The sequence below is a fragment of the Hemibagrus wyckioides genome, linkage group LG05, assembly GCF_019097595.1.
Source record: "Hemibagrus wyckioides isolate EC202008001 linkage group LG05, SWU_Hwy_1.0, whole genome shotgun sequence".
NCBI lineage: Eukaryota > Metazoa > Chordata > Actinopteri > Siluriformes > Bagridae > Hemibagrus > Hemibagrus wyckioides.
Genome location: NC_080714.1, coordinates 28386307 through 28405932, shown reverse-complemented (window position 1 = coordinate 28405932; position 19626 = coordinate 28386307). Strand labels below are relative to the sequence as shown.

The following is a 19626-nucleotide window of genomic DNA, read 5'->3' as shown; positions in this document are numbered from 1 at the left end:
CTGATTGGTGGATCAGGTGGCGATGAATTCTCTCGAACAGCAGCTCTGACTTGTAGTGCAGGTTTATATCCATGCACTCACTCTGATAATGTATCGTTTCTATAGCAACAGCTCGCCAGCATTGTCCAGCACACACTCCACATAAACAGAGTAAAAACGTCTGATAAGAAGGATTTGTTTTTTAGTAAAGTAAACAAATGTTTGTGATATTTATGGAAAGAGTCTCTGGTATGATGTCCAGGAATAAAGATTTAGGAATTAAATCTCACCCTTCACTCCTTTGTGTATTATTTACACTCATCTGTATTATTTACACTCATCTGTAGATTCTTTTATAGTTTCTTACTACAGTTTTTTACTTTATGAATATGTATGACTTTATGAAGTCTGTACAAATATTACAGTTTTTAAAGCAACTTTGTAATATTACAAAGTAAATAAAATGTCCATGAGTAAAAACGTTAAAACAGCATGCCTGAATATAATAATAATAATATTAATAATAATAATAATAATAATAATAATAATAATAATTATTATTATTATTATTATTATTATTATAAATGTCCAAATGCATTTTTAACATTCTAGTTGAGGTTACCATTTTTTTAGAAACGTTTACAGCCTTTTAGCACATTTAAAATAAATTTAAGAACATAATAAAAAGTTAAAAATCTAATAATAAAAAAAAGCAAAAAAAACATTTCTGGAGCTTGCCTCTTTAATTAATAAAAAAATAAAATCTGGTCTGGAATAAAGCAGAAAACCCCTTTTATTTTTTATTCATTCATTTTTATACTAACGTAGGAAGTTGGTAAAGATCTAGCGCACTAGAGATGTCTGTTCATTCGGCAGTAACGCTGTCAAAAGATATTTGAAGTTGATTTACACACCAATCAGCCATAACATTAGGACCACCTGCCTAATATTGTGTTGGTCCCCCTTTTGCTGCTGAAACAGCCCTGACCCGTCCTGCACTGTGTATTCTGACCCCTTTCTATCAGAACCAGCATTCACTTCTTCAGCAGTTTGAGCAACAGTAGCTCGTCTGTTGGATCGGATCACACGGTTCCTTCCAACACTGTTCCTTCCTTGGACCACTTTTGATAGATACTGACCACTGCAGACCGGGAACACCCCACAAGTGCTGCAGTTTTGGAGATGCTCTGATCCAGTGGTCTAGCCATCACACTTTGGTCCTTTTGGTCAAACTCAACGCTCAAATCCTTACACGTGTCCATTTTTCCTGCTTCTAACATCAACTTTGAGGACAAAATGTTCACTTGCTGCCTAATATATCCCACCCACTGATGAGGAGATAGGTGCCATGATGAGGAGATACTCAGTCTTATCAACTTCACCTGGCACTGGTCATAATATTATAGCTGATTGGTGTGTATGGTACAGTATATTTTCCTCCTGAGCCATAAATTAACGTGTGGACACGACGTATGAACGGTGACTTTAATGTTGAGTTTTTAAAGCTGGAGGATGAACGACACCACTGCAGATTCCACAGTTAAAGCTGATTAAAGTGGAGCATCAGGTCTGAAACCTTCCCTGTTACTGATAATTACTAGCGTTAACGCTAAAGTTTCAGTACAGTGTGATGATTTCTGCTTTTTTTATTAGGGATGGAAAAGTGGGAGGTGATGACCACAAGTCAGTAAGGACGTGTTTAAAAAAACTATCATTCCTATATCTTTTTCAGACTGTTTCTGTTTTTATTCCCAAATCTTACTTCACTGCATTGGATTAAGTTATATCATCTTACCTTTGGAAAGGTAAACATCCTCGATTGAACAAGTCTCTACTTCAAAGATCTAAAAGCGATGGTGGCATGGCTCTACCCAATTTTCGTTTATATTACTGGGCAGCAAACATTCGTTCTCTCACCTTTTGGGCATATTTCCACAACCAACCTAATCGGCCTGCCTGGGTGGAAATGGAGATAAACTCTGTCAAAAACCTCTCTGTCTTTGCACTTCTTAGATCTGCACTCCCCATCCCCCCAATTAAATCAATCAATAATTCAGTTATTAGACATACTCTGAGAGTATGGGCTCAGTTCAGAAAGTATAGTGGTTCTTTGGGCTTTTCTCTCTCCAGCCCTATCATCTCTAACCATGATCTCTTCCAACCTTCTTTACATGATTCAGTATTTCAAGAATGGTACAGTAAAGGCATTAGGCTCTGCAAAGATCTTTTTATTGATTATAAGTTTGCATCGTTTGAACAGCTGTCTGAAAGGTTCTCACTTTCTCACTCCAAATCTCACTTTTTCAGATATTTGCAAATAAGACACTTCATTAGTTCTTCGATACCAAACTTCCCTGAGGCTCCGGATGCAAATATTATAGATAATCTCCTCTGTCTGTCCCCACTGCGTAAAGACCTAATATCCACTATTTATAGCATATTAATGGGTTTGAGCTACACTACTTTGAATAAAATTAAAACTGCTTGGGAAAAAGACGTAAATCTGACGCTGTCAGATGACACATGGAACTGGATTCTCAAGCTCGTCAACTCGACCTCCTCATGTGACCTCCGGCACTCTTTATTACAGTTTAAGGTTGTACATAGGGCTTATCTCTCCAAAGTTAAGCTCTCTCGCTTCTACCCAGACGTTGACCCCTGCTGTGATAAATGTAAAAATGGAGAGGCGTCTCTCATTCATATGTATTGGACATGCCCTAATTTGGAAAAATTCTGGAGGGATGTCTTTAAAACCCTGTCTCGTGCGATATAGTTGCGATATTGAACCAGACCCCCTGGTTGCTCTTTTTGGCTTTACTGGAGAGGATGATAGGCGTCTAACCCCAACTAAATGTCGATTATTGTCTTTTGCATCCCTCCTGTCCAGGCGTTCTCTTTTATTTAAGTGGAAGGATACCACCTCTCCCACCCACGCCCAGTGGCTTAGAGATATCATGTCCTGTTTGTCCCTGGAGAAGATCCATTATTCAGTCCATAATTCAGGTTTGAAATTTCATCAGGTGTGGGGGCCCTTCCTTCACTTCTTTCAAATAAATTTATAGTTTAACCCCCCTTTTATTTATTTGATTGATTGGTTTTCTCAGGCGTATGGCTTTTTATTTATTTATTTTTATTTTCCTTTCTCCTCTTCCTCTCTTTCTTTGCACACATAACCTAGACTTCTAGCTCCAGTTATTTTTTTTCTCTTTTTCAATGTATTTATTTTTATTATTTTCTTTCTCTTTTTGTTTTTCAGTTATGCTTGGTGTTTAGCCTTTTCTTTCTCTCTCTCTCTCTCTCTCTCTCTCTCTCTCTCTTCTTTCTTTTTTTGACATGTAAGCCTTGGAGTTGGGGTTGGGTTAGGGCCATAGAGGTGTGTTCTAGGGGTTTATAAATAAGATAATGCAAGTGTGCCTTAAAAAGCACACCACATATCTGCTGTGTGTCATTTCCCTGTTTAAAAATCAATAAAAAATATTGTTGAAAAAAACAACAACAAAAAAACAACTATCATTCAATCTGCTGTCCCAATTCCGTCCTTCTGATGCACCTTTAAAGGCAGCTAGGGGCTGGAACAGGGACAGTTCCAGAGTCTTCATCAGGAACGCTTGGTCTTCTTGGTCACGTAGCTCTGGTAGTAGAAGTTGCTGAAGAGCAGGATGAGGCTGAGGCAGTAGGCGAACACCACGGCGTTCATGGAGTCGGGGAAGTCACACTCGGTGAACAGGTTGTAGCCGGTGTGTGTGGTCAGAAGAACAAACTGCAGCTGAGAACCAACGAAAGTTCACTTCAGTCATTTTCTCATCATGAAGTGAGAACTGAGGCACTGCAGTGTGTGTGTGTGTCAGTTTGCATGTCTTAGTGTGGGTATGGTTCTGTTTATTTGTGTGTGTGTATGCACAGTTGTTAGTGATCATATATGTGTGTGTGAACATGTATGTGGGTTTGTGAATTGGGTGTGTGTGTGTGTGTATTGAGGTGTGCGTGTTAGGTGTGCTTGCACTTGATGTGTTGTGTGTGTATGTTAATGTGTATGAAAGTTGGTGTTTGTGTGCATATTGGTAAGCATGATTGCATGTGTGTGTGTGTGTGTTGGTTTGCATGTCTTAGTGTGTGTATGCTTCTGTTCATTGGTGTGTGTATGCACGTGTTGGTGATCATATATATGTGTGTGTGTGTGAACATGTATGTGGGTTCATGATTGGGTGTGTGTGTGTGTGTGTGTGTGTATTGTTTTGTGCATTATGCGTGTTATTGTTGTCTGTGTGTGTGTGTGTGTGTGCTGGTGGGTGTGTTTGTGTGTGTGTGTGTGGGGATGTGCTTGTACTTGGTGTTGTGTGTGTGTGTGTACTGGTAAGCATAGCTGTGTGTGGGGTTTGTGGTGTGTGTGTGTTGTGTTTGTGTGCTTGTACTTGGTTTTGTGTGTGTGTCTTTGTTTTCACGGAGACGTGGCTCAGCGACAGAGTTCCGGACGCCGCCATTCAGCTAGCCGGGCTAACCGTGTTTCGTGCCGACAGGAATGCAGCTCTGTGCGGTAAGACTCGCGGTGGCGGTGTGTGTGTTTACATCAACACAGAATGGTGTAAGGACTCTGTGCTTGTTTCTAGTTACTGTTCATCGCTAGTGGAGTTTGTGATTGTTAGATGCAGACCATTTTATTTACCCCGGGAATTCACCACTACTCTCATTATCGGAGTGTACATTCCACCCAGCGCTAATGCTAAGGAGGCTCTGTGTGAGCTGTACGGAGCTGTTAGCGAGCTGCAGAATGCTCACCCCGACGGACTGTTCATCATCGGTGGAGATTTCAATCATGTAAATCTCAGAACAGTGCTCCCTAAATTCCATCAGTATGTGGACTTTGCTACGAGAGGGACGAACACGCTGGATGTTGTTTATTCAAACATTCCCGGCGCGTATCGTGCGGAGCCCCGCCCCCACCTCCGCTACTCAGACCACATCTCTGTTATGTTGATTCCAGCATACAGACCACTCGTCAGACCGCTCTAAACCGGTTCTGAAACAAGTTAAAACCTGGCCAGCAGGAGCCATCTCTGCTCTTCAGGACTGTTTCGAGTGCACTGACTGGGACATGTTCAGGGAGGCTGCAACCAACGGTGACTCTATTGACTTGGAGGAATACACGGCATCAGTGTCCGGCTACATCAGGAAGTGCATTGATGATGTGACCGTCTCCAAGTCCATCACCACACGCTCCAACCAGAAGCCATGGATGACCGCAAAGGTGTGTGCGCTGCTAAGATCCAGAGACTATGCCTTCAGAGCTGGAGACAAGGACACCCTAAGAACAGCACGGGCTAAACTGTCTCGAGCCATCAGAGAGGCAAAGCACACACACTCCCAGAGAATCCACGGCCACTTCCAGAGCAGTGGCGACACTCGGCGCATGTGGCAAGGCATCGAGTCCATCACCAACTACAGGCCAGCTCCACCTGCCTGTGACAGTGATGCCTCCCTTCCAGATGTGCTGAACAGCTTCTACGCTCGGTTTGAGGCACGTAACTACGTGACAGTGAGGAAGACCATCCCTTCTTCAGAGGACGAGGTGCTCTGTCTCACCACGGCTGACGTGAGGAAAACTCTACACAGAATTAACCCACGGAAAGCTGCTGGACCAGACAACATTCCTGGCAGAGTGCTCAGGGAGTGTGCAGAACAGCTAGCGGTTGTCTTCACGGACATCTTCAACATCTCCCTGAGCAGCGCCGTCGTCCCAACGTGCCTAAAGTCAACCACCATCATCCCCGTGCTGAAGAAGTCTCCAGTGTCCTGTCTCAGTGACTACCGTCCCGTTGCACTCACACCCATCATCATGAAGTGCTTCGAGAGGCTCGTCATGAGACACATCAAGAACCTGCTGCCACCGTCACTTGACCCCATGCAGTTTGCGTATCGTCCAAACCGCTCCACAGACGATGCCATCACCACAACCCTCCATCTGACCCTCACACACCTGGACAATAAAGACACTTACCAAGAATGCTGTTCATTGACTTCAGTTCAGCATTCAACATGATCATTCCTCAGCACCTGATCGAGAAGCTGAGTCTGCTGGACATCAACACCTCCCTCTGCAATTGGATCCTGGATTTCCTGACTGGGAGACCTCAGTCAGTCTGGATCAGAAACAGTATCTCCAGCACCACCACACTGAACACTGGAGCTCCTCAGGGCTGTGTGCTCAGTCCACTGCTGTTCACTCTGCTGACTCACGACTGTGTAGCAATGCACAGCTCTAATCATATCATCAAGTTCTCCGATGACACGACCGTGGTGGGTCTCATCAGTAAGAACGACGAGTCAGCGTATAGAGAGGAGATGCAACAACTAGCAGCCTGGTGTAAAGTCAATAACCTGTCTCTGAACATCGACAAGACTAAAGAGATGGTTGTTGACTTTAGGAGAGCAAAGAGTGACCATTCTCCACTGAATATCGATGGGTCCATCGTGAAGATCGTCAAGAGCACCAAATTCCTTGGTGTTCACCTGGCAGAGGACCTCACCTAGTCACCAGCTCCATCACCAGGAAAGCCCAGCAGCGTCTCTACTTCCTGCGAAGGCTGAGGAAGGCTCATCTTCCACCTCCCATCCTGACCACCTTCTACAGAGGGACCATCGAGAGCATCCTGAGCAGCTGCATCACTGCCTGGTTTAGGAATTGCACCGTCTCAGATAGCAAGACCCTTCAGCGGATAGTGAGGACAACTGAGAAGATCATCGGAGTCTCTCTTCCCTCTATTACAGACATTTACACTACACACTGCATCCGCAAAGCAAACAGCATTGTGGATGATCCCACACACCCCTCACACACACCCCACACACACACCCCACACACCCCTCACACACACTCTTCACCCTTCTGCCATCCGGTAAGAGGTACCGAAGCATTCGGACCCGCACAACCAGGCTGTTAAACAGTTTCTTCCCTCAGGCAATCAGGTATCTCAACAGAGAACTGAGCTGAACTGGACACACACACACACACACACTAAATTGTCCTGTTTGCACGCACATGCCACTTTACATTTATATATATTTATATTAATCCTGTTTACATGTGTCGCTTTAATATCTGCAGTCACTGTATACACTGTTCTTTGCACATTGTCTTGCTCATTGCAAGTCGGCCTATATGTTGTTTGTCTGCACTGTCTTGTCTTGTCTTGTCTTGTCTTCCTGTGCACTTCTGTTATATGTCTAGTTCTTAAAGACTGCACCTTAAGTATAGTTTAATTTTTTTAGTTTAATTTTAATTTTTTAATTATAGTTTAATTTTTTTCTCTCTGTTATAGCTCTATGTTTGTCTGCGTCACTGTACTTTGTTTGTGTTCTGTGTAGCACCTCTGGTCTAGGAGGAACGTTGTTTCACTTCACTGTGTACTGCATCTGATATATATGGTTGAAGTGACAATAAAGCTTCTTTGACTTTGATTTGACGACTTTGTATTGGTAACCATAGTTGTGTGTGTGTGTGTGTTTGTGTTTGTCTTTACCAGTTGCAGGGAGGTGAGGTAGCATTTCCACCACAGGTATTTCTGCATGTATGGACCCAACACTGCCAGACCGTAATATGAATACATGATGGTGTGTACGAAGGTGTTGAGCAGGCCGATGAAGAACGCTACACACACACGTACACACACACACGTACACACACACACACACACACAAAAGTGTTCTTAAAAGAGGATCAGTTAGACATCAGCACACAGCTCTGTTTGGTGTGAGGATATCATGATAAAGAGATAGCAGAGCAGCGTACACTGTCCCCCGGCCAAGAACTTGACCCCGGCCCACCAGTTTAAGATCATGGTGCTGTGATGGTAGATGTGCAGGAAGGTCAGCTGACTGTTCTTCTTACGCAGGATAAAAAACACCTGGTGACCAGAGGGCAAGGACAGAGAGTACTGTGATGTGATTGGTCTGTTGTTACTGTGATATTCACCATGACATAAACACTATCAGTCACCATCAACACCATTAAACACCCAAAAACAACCAGACACACCAACATTCCCATGATTCCCACCAACATTCCAACATTCCCAACACACACACAAACAGAGTCTCTCACTAACACACTGATATTCTACACACACACACACACACACACACAATCCCTCACTAACACACTAATATTCTACACACACACACACACACACAATCCCTCACTAACACACTAATATTCTACACACACACCCACACACACAATCCCTCACTAACACACTAATATTCCACACACACACACACACACACAATCCCTCACTAACACACTGATATTCTACACACACACACACACACACAATCCCTCACTAACACACTAATATTCTACACACACACACACACACACAATCCCTCACTAACACACTAATATTCCACACACACACACACACACACACACAATCCCTCACTAACACACTAATATTCCACACACACACACAAACAGAGTCTCTCACTAACACACTGATATTCTACACACACACACACACACACACACACACAATCCCTCACTAACACACTAATATTCTACACACACACACACACACACACAATCCCTCACTAACACACTAATATTCTACACACACACCCACACACACAATCCCTCACTAACACACTAATATTCTACACACACACACACAAACAGAGTCTCTCACTAACACACTAATATTCTACACACACACACACACACAATCCCTCACTAACACACTGATATTCTACACACACACACACACACACACAATCCCTCACTAACACACTGATATTCTACACACACACACACACACAATCCCTCACTAACACTGATATTCTACACACACACACACACACACACAATCCCTCACTAACACACTGATATTCTACACACACACACACACACACACAATCCCTCACTAACACACTGATATTCTACACACACACACACACACACAATCCCTCACTAACACACTGATATTCTACACACACACACACACAATCCCTCACTAACACACTGATATTCTACACACACACACACACACACACAATCCCTCACTAACACACTGATATTCTACACACACACACACACACACACACACAATCCCTCACTAACACACTGATATTCTACACATACACACACACACACACAATCCCTCACTAACACACTGATATTCTACACACACACACACACACACACACAATCCCTCACTAACACACTGATATTCTACACACACACACACACACACACACAATCCCTCACTAACACACTGATATTCTACACACACACACACACACAATCCCTCACTAACACACTGATATTCTACACACACACACACACAATCCCTCACTAACACACTGATATTCTACACATACACACACACACACACAATCCCTCACTAACACACTGATATTCTACACACACACACACACACACACACACAATCCCTCACTAACACACTGATATTCTACACACACACACACACACAATCCCTCACTAACACACTGATATTCTACACACACACACACACACACACACAATCCCTCACTAACACACTGATATTCTACACACACACACACACACACACACACAATCCCTCACTAACACACTGATATTCTACACACACACACACACACACACACAATCCCTCACTAACACACTGATATTCTACACACACACACACACACACACACAATCCCTCACTAACACACTGATATTCTACACACACACACACACACACACACAATCCCTCACTAACACACTGATATTCTACACACACACACACACACACAATCCCTCACTAACACACTGATATTCTACACACACACACACACACACACACACAATCCCTCACTAACACACTGATATTCTACACACACACACACACACACACACACACAATCCCTCACTAACACACTGATATTCTACACACACACACACAATCCCTCACTAACACACTGATATTCTACACACACACACACAATCCCTCACTAACACACTGATATTCTACACACACACACACACACACACACACACACAATCCCTCACTAACACTGATATTCTACACACACACACACAATCCCTCACTAACACACTGATATTCTACACACACACACACACACACACACAATCCCTCACTAACACACTGATATTCTACACACACACACACACACACACACACACACAATCCCTCACTAACACACTGATATTCTACACACACACACACACACACACACAATCCCTCACTAACACACTGATATTCTACACACACACACACAATCCCTCACTAACACACTGATATTCTACACACACACACACACACAATCCCTCACTAACACACTGATATTCTACACACACACACACACACAATCCCTCACTAACACACTGATATTCTACACACACACACACACACAATCCCTCACTAACACACTGATATTCTACACACACACACACACACACAATCCCTCACTAACACACTGATATTCTACACACACACACACACACACAATCCCTCACTAACACTGATATTCTATACACACACACACAATCCCTCACTAACACTGATATTCTATACACACACACACACACACACACAATCCCTCACACACACTGATATTCTACACACACACACACACACACACACACACAATCCCTCACTAACACACTGATATTCTACACACACACACACACACACACACAATCCCTCACTAACACACTGATATTCTACACACACACACACACACACAATCCCTCACTAACACACTGATATTCTACACACACACACACACACACACACAATCCCTCACTAACACACTGATATTCTACACACACACACACACACACACACACAATCCCTCACTAACACACTGATATTCTACACACACACACACACACACACACAATCCCTCACTAACACACTGATATTCTACACACACACACACACACACACACACACAATTCCTCACTAACACTGATATTCTACACACACACACACACACAAACACAATCCCTCACTAACACACTGATATTCTACACACACACACACACACACACACACACAATCCCTCACTAACACACTGATATTCTACACACACACACACACACACACACAATCCCTCACTAACACACTGATATTCTACACACACACACACACACACAATCCCTCACTAACACACTGATATTCTACACACACACACACACACAATCCCTCACTAACACACTGATATTCTACACACACACACACACACACACAATCCCTCACTAACACACTGATATTCTACACACACACACACACACACACACACAATCCCTCACTAACACACTGATATTCTACACACACACACACACACACACACACAATCCCTCACTAACACACTGATATTCTACACACACACACACACACACACACAATCCCTCACTAACACACTGATATTCTACACACACACACACACACACACAATCCCTCACTAACACACTGATATTCTACACACACACACACACACAATCCCTCACTAACACTGATATTCTACACACACACACACACACAAACACAATCCCTCACTAACACACTGATATTCTACACACACACACACACAATTCCTCACTAACACACTGATATTCTACACACACACACACACACACACACACACACAATCCCTCACTAACACACTGATATTCTACACACACACACACACACACACAATTCCTCACTAACACTGATATTCTACACACACACACACACACACACACAATCCCTCACTAACACACTGATATTCTACACACACACACACACAATTCCTCACTAACACTGATATTCTATACACACACACACACACACACACACACAATCCCTCACTAACACACTGATATTCTACACACACACACACACAATCCCTCACTAACACACTGATATTCTACACACACACACACACACACAATCCCTCACTAACACACTGATATTCTACACACACACAAACACAATCCCTCACTAACACACTGATATTCTACACACACACACACACACACACACACAATCCCTCACTAACACACTGATATTCTACACACACACACACACACACAATCCCTCACTAACACTGATATTCTACACACACACACACACACAAACACAATCCCTCACTAACACACTGATATTCTACACACACACACACACACACACAATTCCTCACTAACACTGATATTCTACACACACACACACACACACACACAATCCCTCACTAACACACTGATATTCTACACACACACACACACAATCCCTCACTAACACTGATATTCTACACACACACACACACACACACACACAATCCCTCACTAACACACTGATATTCTACACACACACACACACAATCCCTCACTAACACACTGATATTCTACACACACACACACACACACACACAATCCCTCACTAACACACTGATATTCTACACACACACACACACAATCCCTCACTAACACACTGATATTCTACACACACACACACAAACACAATCCCTCACTAACACACTGATATTCTACACACACACACACACAATTCCTCACTAACACTGATATTCTATACACACACACACACACACAATCCCTCACTAACACACTGATATTCTACACACACACACACACACACACAATCCCTCACTAACACACTGATATTCTACACACACACACACACACACAATCCCTCACTAACACACTGATATTCTACACACACACACACACACACACACAATCCCTCACTAACACACTGATATTCTACACACACACACACACACACACACACAATCCCTCACTAACACACTGATATTCTACACACACACACACACACACACACACAATCCCTCACTAACACACTGATATTCTACACACACACACACACACACACACAATCCCTCACTAACACACTGATATTCTACACACACACACACACACACACAATCCCTCACTAACACACTGATATTCTACACACACACACACACACAATCCCTCACTAACACTGATATTCTACACACACACACACACACAAACACAATCCCTCACTAACACACTGATATTCTACACACACACACACACACACACAATTCCTCACTAACACACTGATATTCTACACACACACACACACACACACAATCCCTCACTAACACACTGATATTCTACACACACACACACACACACACAATCCCTCACTAACACTGATATTCTACACACACACACACACACACACACACAATCCCTCACTAACACACTGATATTCTACACACACACACACACACACACACACAATCCCTCACTAACACACTGATATTCTACACAAACACACACACACACAATCCCTCACTAACACACTGATATTCTACACACACACACACACACACACAATCCCTCACTAACACACTGATATTCTACACACACACACACACACACACACACAATCCCTCACTAACACACTGATATTCTACACACACACACACAAACACAATCCCTCACTAACACACTGATATTCTACACACACACACACACAATCCCTCACTAACACACTGATATTCTACACACACACACACAAACACAATCCCTCACTAACACACTGATATTCTACACACACACACACACACACACACAATTCCTCACTAACACTGATATTCTACACACACACACACACACACACACAATCCCTCACTAACACACTGATATTCTACACACACACACACAAACACAATCCCTCACTAACACACTGATATTCTACACACACACACACACAATCCCTCACTAACACACTGATATTCTACACACACACACACAAACACAATCCCTCACTAACACACTGATATTCTACACACACACACACACACACACACACACAATCCCTCACTAACACACTGATATTCTACACACACACACACACACACACAATCCCTCACTAACACACTGATATTCTACACACACACACACACACACACACAATCCCTCACTAACACACTGATATTCTACACACACACACACAAACACAATCCCTCACTAACACACTGATATTCTACACACACACACACACACACACACACAATCCCTCACTAACACACTGATATTCTACACACACACACACACACACACACACACAATCCCTCACTAACACACTGATATTCTACACACACACACACACACACACAATCCCTCACTAACACTGATATTCTACACACACACACACACAATCCCTCACTAACACACTGATATTCTACACACACACACACACAATCCCTCACTAACACACTGATATTCTACACACACACACACAAACACAATCCCTCACTAACACACTGATATTCTACACACACACACACACACACACACACACAATCCCTCACTAACACACTGATATTCTACACACACACACACACACACACACAATCCCTCACTAACACACTGATATTCTACACACACACACACACAATCCCTCACTAACACACTGATATTCTACACACACACACACACACACACAATCCCTCACTAACACTGATATTCTACACACACACAAACACAATCCCTCACTAACACACTGATATTCTACACACACACACACACAATCCCTCACTAACACACTGATATTCTACACACACACACACACACAATCCCTCACTAACACACTGATATTCTACACACACACACACACACACAATCCCTCACTAACACACTGATATTCTACACACACACACACACAATCCCTCACTAACACACTGATATTCTACACACACACACACACACACACACACACAATCCCTCACTAACACACTGATATTCTACACACACACACACACACACACACACAATCCCTCACTAACACACTGATATTCTACACACACACACACACAATCCCTCACTAACACACTGATATTCTACACACACACACACACAATCCCTCACTAACACACTGATATTCTACACACACACACACACACACAATCCCTCACTAACACACTGATATTCTACACACACACACACACACACACACACAATCCCTCACTAACACACTGATATTCTACACACACACACACACACACAATCCCTCACTAACACACTGATATTCTACACACACACACACACACACAATCCCTCACTAACACTGATATTCTATACACACACACACACACACAATCCCTCACTAACACACTGATATTCTACACACACACACACACACACACAATCCCTCACTAACACACTGATATTCTACACACACACACACACACACACAATCCCTCACTAACACACTGATATTCTACACACACACACACACACACACACACAATCCCTCACTAACACACTGATATTCTACACACACACACACACACACACAATCCCTCACTAACACACTGATATTCTACACACACACACACACACACACAATCCCTCACTAACACACTGATATTCTACACACACACACACACAATCCCTCACTAACACACTGATATTCTACACACACACACACACACACAATCCCTCACTAACACACTGATATTCTACACACACACACACACACACACAATCCCTCACTAACACACTGATATTCTACACACACACACACACAATCCCTCACTAACACTGATATTCTACACACACACACACACACACACACACACAATCCCTCACTAACACACTGATATTCTACACACACACACACACACACACACAATCCCTCACTAACACACTGATATTCTACACACACACACACACACACAATCCCTCACTAACACACTGATATTCTACACACACACACACACACACACAATCCCTCACTAACACACTGATATTCTACACACACACACACACACACAATCCCTCACTAACACACTGATAGATGTATTACAGGACGGTGGTCTTACGGTGTCGTTGAGCTCGATGACCTTGGAGAAGAAGAACCACCAGCACACGCTGGCCATCTGAGACCCGGGAAACAGAAGCACACGGAGAACGACACGTTAAAGCACGTCACCATAAACAGATAAAAAACCTCTGAAAACGGATCAGTGACACGGTGAAGTTTACTGCGTGGAGATTCCTCAGTTCTGGAAGGAGTCTCCAGTTTCAGCGCTTTCTAACAGATCAGTAACATTAAATACAGCACTAAACGGATAAAAAGCACATTCTGTAAAAACAGAAAATTCAACCTCAGAGATCTTCATCACACCTCCACCTGAGCTTGTTGATTATTTTCCTGAAGCAGTGCAGCACACAGTGTTATTAATGAAGAGATTGTCATTACCCTCATGGCCAGGGGACTGCTGCTGTAGTCCACAGGCTGACACAAGTAGCTGTAGTTCGACAACCAAGACGTCACTAAAAACTACAAAATACACAAATCTTAGAGAGTTCAGCAGAACCAGCCGATCTGGATGAACCTGACAGAGTGACTCGTTACCTCATGGAACATGTAGACCGACAGACAAACCATGGCAAAGTTATAAACTATAAGCACAGGTTTGAGGTCCATGGCTTCCCTGTTCCTCATGAGCCTGGGTCCGAGCCAGATGATGCCCAGGTAGCAGAGGAAGATACATGAGATTGGAACGGGAGAGTAAACCAGCAGCCAGGGGTCAGTTCTCTTATCTGAAGCCGAGAGTGAAGAAAAAATAGGAAGGAAAAAAAAACAAACAAAAAATCAGCATGTAATAAGCTGGATCAGAACAGGACACGAAGGAGTAAAATACAATCCTAACAACATTTCAAAAACAGAGGACATGAAGTGCTTCAGCTAAAAATACAAATAACAAACAATATGTAAACAAAAGTCAAAACAAATGCGTCTTTAGCTAGACAAATCAGTAGCCGAGGCTCTTAATGCTAACAGATATCACGCCTGGGACATTAGATTTAGTTTGCGATTGTCTGTCTGTCCAACAGAGAAGCGAAAGTTCTGAGCGTAATCAGCAGAGGAACTGACTTAGATTTTGGAAAGTGATCCAAAACAAGGTCAAGGTCACATCAAGGTCAGATGTTTCTTTCTTTAATAGATTCTAGACAAGTGGTAGCGATGCACAACGATAAAGTAATGGCAGAATAAACCTCTCCTGATTCCTACATGCAGTCATGTGGAGAGAGACGCCTGCAGGACTCTTATGTGTGTTATGAGGAGAACCTGCTGAACCTCTAAGCTGAACCTGTTCACCAACATGACCTTCTACATGAGAAACTTGTGAACACACCTCCATTCTCCAGGATCCACTGATGCAGTGACTCCACTCTCTGCCATGCCGAAGCCATTCAACAGCCTGAACCTGGATAAAAAGCATTTATACAATTTTAATAAAAGCACCGTGTATTACAGCAGGCTACAGGAATGAAATGATTTCATTGGCGCTTGAGGTTCACCTAAAAGAGTCGGTTGAAAAAGCTGATTCAAAGATTCGATTCGTTCGCAAACGACACACCTGTTCTAACTCCTTTCCGTGTAGCATTATCCATTTAGCCAGTTAATTAATAGACACACTGCAGACCAATTATTGGTTTAGATGTTTAATTGATTATTGGATTACACGTGTAGATGTTTATATATGTGCGAGTCGGCTCAGTGTTTAAGTAAAAAAAGAGCCGACTCTCTCGCAAACGACACACCACAAATACGAGTCGTTTTTTCTCGCTTTTTTCTCCATTTTTCGTCGTGAGATCTGTAGCTTCAGCTGACCAGCGAGTTCAGTAAACACTCTTCATATCAGTGAAGTCCGAGTGACTCTCATCATTCACGCGTGTCGGCTTCACCGAGAAGAATCGATTCAAATATCCGACTCCTTCTTAGTGAACGACAGATTACTTATGTATGAGTTGTTTTTGTTTTTATCCCCGTGGCTAAAACATAAAACGTCCGCTAATTAATATTTATTAATATCATCATATAGTCATATTTAATTCTGATTTTGAAGAGTCAAGTTCGGTAAATGAGCAGGAGTCGACACACAGAGAGAGAGGCGTCTTTACATGTTGGGGAAAGGTATAGAGCATTTTAGACAACGCAAATGAAAACTAAAGACTAAAGATTCAATCCAGTCTGTGTTAGTGAACCAAGATCATGTATAAGATTAATCTTTTTGATTAAAAATGCACTTTACCAGGAAAAACAGGATTTTAATTACAGCTCAGACTCTGGACTTCATTCAATAAGCTCTAACGTTTAAGCTCAAAATGAATTTTGGTACAAAATTTAATAATAATAATAATAATAAACAATCACCCACACTTGACTAGTCTGTTCTTTATCTTTATCTGAAGATTTTGGACACGGTTGTTTACCTCTGATTTCCTCTTCCACCTCTGATAAGGCTGTAAAGCTGAAGCCTGCAGTCTGCACCCACTTCAGCTCAGCTTCATTCCTCCTCCCCACTCTTCCTGTTCAAATCCAGCTTGTTTTTCTTTCTTTATTTACTTTTGAGGATTGTTCTGCATCTGAATCCATTCTTCTTCAGCAGTTCTTCATGACTGTCTCGGTCATGTGTTTGTTAGAAATCATATGTTATGGAGTGATTATGACATCAGAAAACAAAGATTTTATTTTGAAAGCTGCTTGGTTTTTTATCCCATTCACTCCTGTTTTTCTTACACTTCACAAACAAGACTGGATTTCATTCCCTTTTATTTTTATATACATTTCTATTTCTCTTGTCTCATTTCTCTATTCATTACCATTAAAAAGACACTGAATTGTGAAGAATAGTTATTATTTTCTATGTAGAGAGGTTTATGTTTAAGTCAGAGGTCAAAACTTTAAATATTTGGTCATTTTCAGGAGAGAGGAGTTTGTCGGTGTAAACCATTTCAGGATGTTTCGTTGTAGGAAAAAATCAACCTCAGTGTGTGTACTTCAGCTTCAGCTGATTATTTTACTGCACTATAAATAAAAAAAGACATTGAAAGCGTAACAAATGTAAACATACATTGATTTACGAATTAAAAGCACTTTAACTTTACATAATTATTGTCTGTATAATTCTTACCTCATTTACATTTCATTTCTCATGAGCAGCTTTAAAGCAACTTTTTATTAACATTTAGATATTGTATTTTTTTTTCCTCATGGTCTCTTGCACCTTGTAGAACTCTGATCCAAGATGGTATTAATACAGTAATGGGTTGTAGATCGGAGGATCGTGTTCAAGCCCCAGCACCACCAAACTCCACTGTTGAACAATTGAGCAAGGCCCTAAACCCTCTCTGCTCCAGGGGGGCTGTATCATAGCTGCCCCTGTGCTCTGACCACAACTTCCTCAGCTGGGATATGCAAAAAAAAGAATTCCACTGTGCTGTAATGTATGTGTGACAATAATAAAGGCTTCATTCCCTCAGTGTAAGTGGTTGTGTCCATGGCTGTCTCCTGGTCACAGCATCAGTGACCATGTCGGAACTCAGAGCCCCCTCCGAGTGGACATATCACAGGGTGGAATTTTTGTTTGTATCTATTTCTCTTAGCTTTCCCAATGACCTCCACAAGCTATAAAACTTAGCCGAAATAAAAGAGATCTGTCAACAGATGAGAAGAAGCGGGTTTCTTTATTCAGCCATGCAGTCAACAACATGCATATCTGAAGAGAGCAGCTGGTCTCAAAAAAACCCCGAAAAAATCCCCTCTACTTATACCCCAGGCGCCCCGGGGCGCCTCCTTTTCTCTA

The 19626-nt window shown here is 42.3% G+C and overlaps 1 protein-coding gene across 3 annotated transcripts; it reads right to left on the bottom strand.

Moving 5' to 3' along the window:
* Positions 1-726: 726 nt before the first annotated feature.
* On the bottom strand, positions 727-18377 carry elovl8b (ELOVL fatty acid elongase 8b). 3 transcript variants are annotated; one of them, XM_058388685.1, is made up of 8 exons: positions 18254-18377; positions 17173-17244; positions 16389-16576; positions 16233-16313; positions 15853-15909; positions 7801-7880; positions 7497-7624; positions 727-3745 (listed from the first exon to the last, which is right to left on the bottom strand). In XM_058388685.1, exons 2-8 carry the CDS (start codon positions 17228-17230, stop codon positions 3690-3692), a joined length of 648 nt encoding a protein of 215 aa, XP_058244668.1. In that variant the 5' UTR covers positions 17231-17244; positions 18254-18377; the 3' UTR covers positions 727-3689. The 3 variants fall into 3 exon arrangements, with proteins under 3 accessions (XP_058244668.1, XP_058244667.1, XP_058244666.1); XM_058388684.1 differs by having other exon boundaries at positions 730-3745; positions 7766-7880; positions 18199-18340; XM_058388683.1 differs by having other exon boundaries at positions 731-3745; positions 7766-7880; positions 18254-18375.
* Positions 18378-19626: the final 1249 nt, after the last annotated feature.